Source organism: Mesitornis unicolor, unplaced genomic scaffold (genome assembly GCF_000695765.1).
Source record: "Mesitornis unicolor isolate BGI_N332 unplaced genomic scaffold, ASM69576v1 scaffold52118, whole genome shotgun sequence".
Classification (NCBI taxonomy): Eukaryota; Metazoa; Chordata; class Aves; order Mesitornithiformes; family Mesitornithidae; genus Mesitornis; species Mesitornis unicolor.
Genome location: NW_010203523.1, coordinates 4,077 through 7,619, shown reverse-complemented (window position 1 = coordinate 7,619; position 3,543 = coordinate 4,077). Strand labels below are relative to the sequence as shown.

Below are 3,543 nucleotides of genomic sequence, written 5' to 3'. Positions count from 1 at the left end.
AAAGAGTGTGTAAGTATCATGTGCCCTATGAGATATATGTTTATGTTTTGGCTTTCAGACCTACATGCTCTGTTAATAGCTGCTTCAGAGACCTTTATCTAAAGCTTTTTCCCATATTGGCTATGCTTTATTTCTAGTAATGAGACTGAGTTTTTGGAGAACGTGCCGCATTTTGGATGTTTACTTTTTCTAGTATATGGCATAGCAGAGTGTTGTTTCATCACAGGGGCTCCTAGGGTGTTACGGTGTTTCACGTGGTATTTTTCCATATGTGCCCTAAGTGTACATTCTGCATTGACATTTGTGAGTGTAAATATCACACGTGCACATTTATACTGTACTTAAAATCTGCCATTTGTGAGGCCCTCTGCAGGAGGTCTCAGTCTGTGACATTTCCAATTCTTTTCTTGTACATCAGGTGGCATGTGGCTATAGTACGTTACTAATTTCCTCAACAGAGAGAGGCAGAGATGGTCAGCAAAGTGTGATGGATATTTTGGAACATGGGCAAAATCAGATCTGTGGGAAGAACAACTGTTTATCTCGTGCCATGGAGGTGCTCTAACCTTTTTGGCTTTTCTTTCCCACACAGGTTGCCCAGCTGCCTATGAAACTTGACTCAGAAGTGATGGAAAATGGGGAAAACTTTTCAGTTGGAGAGAGACAGTTACTGTGCATAGCTAGAGCTCTACTGCGCCGTTGCAAGGTGAGCATAGTGATGAAAGAAATAGCTGGAGATATCAAACTGATGGGATTGAACAAGACCCTTTTTTTTTTTTTTTTTTTTTTTTTGCACCAGATTCGTTTTATCTGTCAGAGGAATCACATCAACAGTTGCTGTTACCAAGAGAGATGTAGGGCTGGAACAACTAGGAAGGCATCTGTAGCCATCTGCTAGCTCCTGTGATGTCCTGCCATCAGAGAGACATTGCTTGTTAGTGTTAATAATAGGGTGTCAGAGTGGCCTAATCATTTATTCAGTGTCCTGTTACTAGCGAGCATCAGATTCTTTCCTTCTTTCACCTTTTTGTAAATGTCAGCCAACTATTTTCCGTTTACATGGTGCTCCACTAAAATGTAGCCTCCAAGTGGAAATTGGGACCATACTATGCCAGTGAAGTGAAAGACAAGTTCTGCAAGAACAGAAGACAAATGATAATTACAGTGAGAAAGGACTTTTGGATTGAGACTGACCAGTATCTTGATTTTAATATCCTTTTTCCTTAAATGTTTCACACCATAATATTTTAAGGTTCACTCTGCATCTGTTTTAAAGCCAGACTACGCAGCAGAAGTTACTGTTCTCTCTGCAATACCTGCACAAAACAAGTCTAGTTTAGCTTTGATGGGACATGACTCCAAATTGGTTTGTTAGAGTCTGAAAGGAAGGGAAATTCTCTCCAGCATAAGAAAGCTAAGAAGCCTCGTTAGTATTGACTTATTCCAGAAGGAACTGTCACCACCAAGGATGGGGTAGATCCGATTTATCAGTAAAAGTTGTATTTGAGATTTAGCTGCTGAAAGTAGTGAAAACTTGAGGCCCAGGTCAGAACCTGGATGTGACCATGATGCAAGTGCTATTACAGGGTAACTTTGAAGGCAATTACATGAAGAACACTGAAAGGGTGCTGGTGAAAACCACCTTTGTGACCACAGCTCCATCAGGGTTGCCAGTTGTGACAACTCTCGGTCATGGTAATTCTGGCCATGCTACATATTTTTATGTTCAGAGAGGGAAAGCATTACTATGGGTAACAGCCAGGATTGTGTGCTGCTTTCAGATTTTGATACTGGATGAAGCAACAGCTGCTATGGACACAGAGACAGACTTACTGATTCAGGAGACGATCAGAGAGGCATTTGCAGACTGCACTATGTTAACAATTGCTCATCGCTTGCATACGGTACTGGGCTCCGATCGGATCATGGTGCTAACACAAGGACAGGTAAGCAGAAAGACTTTTGTGGCTGTGGTTCTTGTGGCAGTCTGGTGGTGCCATATGTGCAGGCTGAGCTGAAAGAAAAGCTACCATTGCAGGGTAGAAAATCCTCTGTGTTCATTCACATCCTTGGCAATAATACTCCAATAGAACCAGCTATTGCATGACTGTGACAAGATCCAAGAGGGCAAAATTTCTTTTACACTCCAAAAAGCACCATAAAGTAATAATGTCTCTTTTAAAAGTGTTTTTAAACCCCCTTTGTAGGTTAATTCTAATGGGTAATAGTGTAAGCATCTCTGCTGGGGCTCAGTGGCAGTTTCCCATTACTTTCATGAATCCCTGTGCTATCAAACAGGCATATGAAAAATACTTTACCTATTTTTCAGGCTTCTATGTGGGAGCCATAAGCAGTTAAATATAAGAAAATTTGGCAAGGCTTTTAAAGGCAGAGGAGGCAAAACCCCATAGCATGTGCCTCTGTTTGCCAGAGCCACGAGAGGTTGCTTCCTACTGGGTAGTTCCAGTGTTTGAGCTAATTTGAGGGATCCTGGGTTACAGTATGTACGCATAAATGCACGTACTTCCACTGCCTTTCGTCTCATCTGAAGTCGAATGCCATGTTTTGGCTTCTATACTGCTGGGTCCCAAGTCCAAGGAGTGGGAATCTGTGTTCTGCTGGATTTTACTGCCATACTTCACCTGCCTTTTTTGCTTTTAGGTAGTGGAATTCGACACGCCGTCTGCCCTTCTGGCCAATGAGAACTCGCGCTTCTATGCTATGTTTGCTGCTGCGGAGAACAAGGTTGCTGTCAAGGGCTAAAATTCAGGGCAAAGTCACTTTAGTTTTTGGAGAGCTACACTCCCTGCCTGTGGCAGGCCAGCTCTTCCTCCTCCTCCAAGCAGATTATTGCCTTTTCATCTTTTAATTTTTAGCACAATGTGTCAAGCCAGAGAGTTTTTAAAACTGTCAGAAAAATTCTTCATGTTTTTATTATTGTATTTATTCCATAATCATATTACTAATTTTTTTTGTTATTAAATGCACTCTACAAATGGCTCAGGGAGCCATAGTTATAAATGTATCAGAGGCCTATAATGAAGCTTTATACATGTAGCTATATCTATACATAATTCTGTATATAGCCTATATTTACAGTGGAAATGTAAGCTGTTTATTTTATATTAAAATAAGCACTGTATTAATAACAGTGCATATTCTTTTCTATCATTTTTGTACAGTTTACGGTACCAGAGATCTGGCTTTGTTATCGGACTGTATCAGACACTGTTTTGTCTTTTACAGTTGGTCTTTTCCTAGTGCCGGATTTTCTGCGTGTCTGAGTGGAAGTGAAGCTTTGCAATAGTGTCCTTTATTGTCACATCTTTGTTGTCTAGCACAGGGGGGAAGAGCTCTGTGGTGTAACTCTATTGCACTGTAATTTATCAAAGCTATTTGGAGCATTGCTAATGTTCACCACGGCAGCGGCTGCTGCTTCCCATGATGCTTTCCCAAAGCAGGGTTTTTAGTGATCTCCATGAGTGGAGAACCACTTCTGGGTCACATTAAGGCCTCATATTTTCTCAGTGTCCTGATACAGTA

The 3,543-nt window shown here is 41.2% G+C and overlaps 1 protein-coding gene across 1 annotated transcript; it reads left to right on the top strand.

The window, feature by feature from the left end:
• The first annotated feature begins 592 nt into the window (after positions 1 to 592).
• On the top strand, positions 593 to 3,146 carry LOC104545546 (multidrug resistance-associated protein 5-like). Its single transcript, XM_010190725.1, has 3 exons — positions 593 to 706; positions 1,782 to 1,946; positions 2,662 to 3,146. The coding sequence occupies exons 1-3, from the start codon at positions 608 to 610 to the stop codon at positions 2,761 to 2,763; spliced, it is 366 nt and encodes a 121-aa protein (XP_010189027.1). The 5' UTR covers positions 593 to 607; the 3' UTR covers positions 2,764 to 3,146.
• Positions 3,147 to 3,543: the final 397 nt, after the last annotated feature.

Coding starts and splice junctions, on each gene's coding strand:
- LOC104545546 (XM_010190725.1), top strand. CDS start 608: ATGAAACTTGACTCAGAAGTGATGGAAAATGGGGAAAACTTTTCAGTT. Junction 707..1,781: donor CTCTACTGCGCCGTTGCAAG/GTGAGCATAGTG, acceptor TGCTGCTTTCAG/ATTTTGATACTGGATGAAGC. Junction 1,947..2,661: donor TGGTGCTAACACAAGGACAG/GTAAGCAGAAAG, acceptor TTTTGCTTTTAG/GTAGTGGAATTCGACACGCC.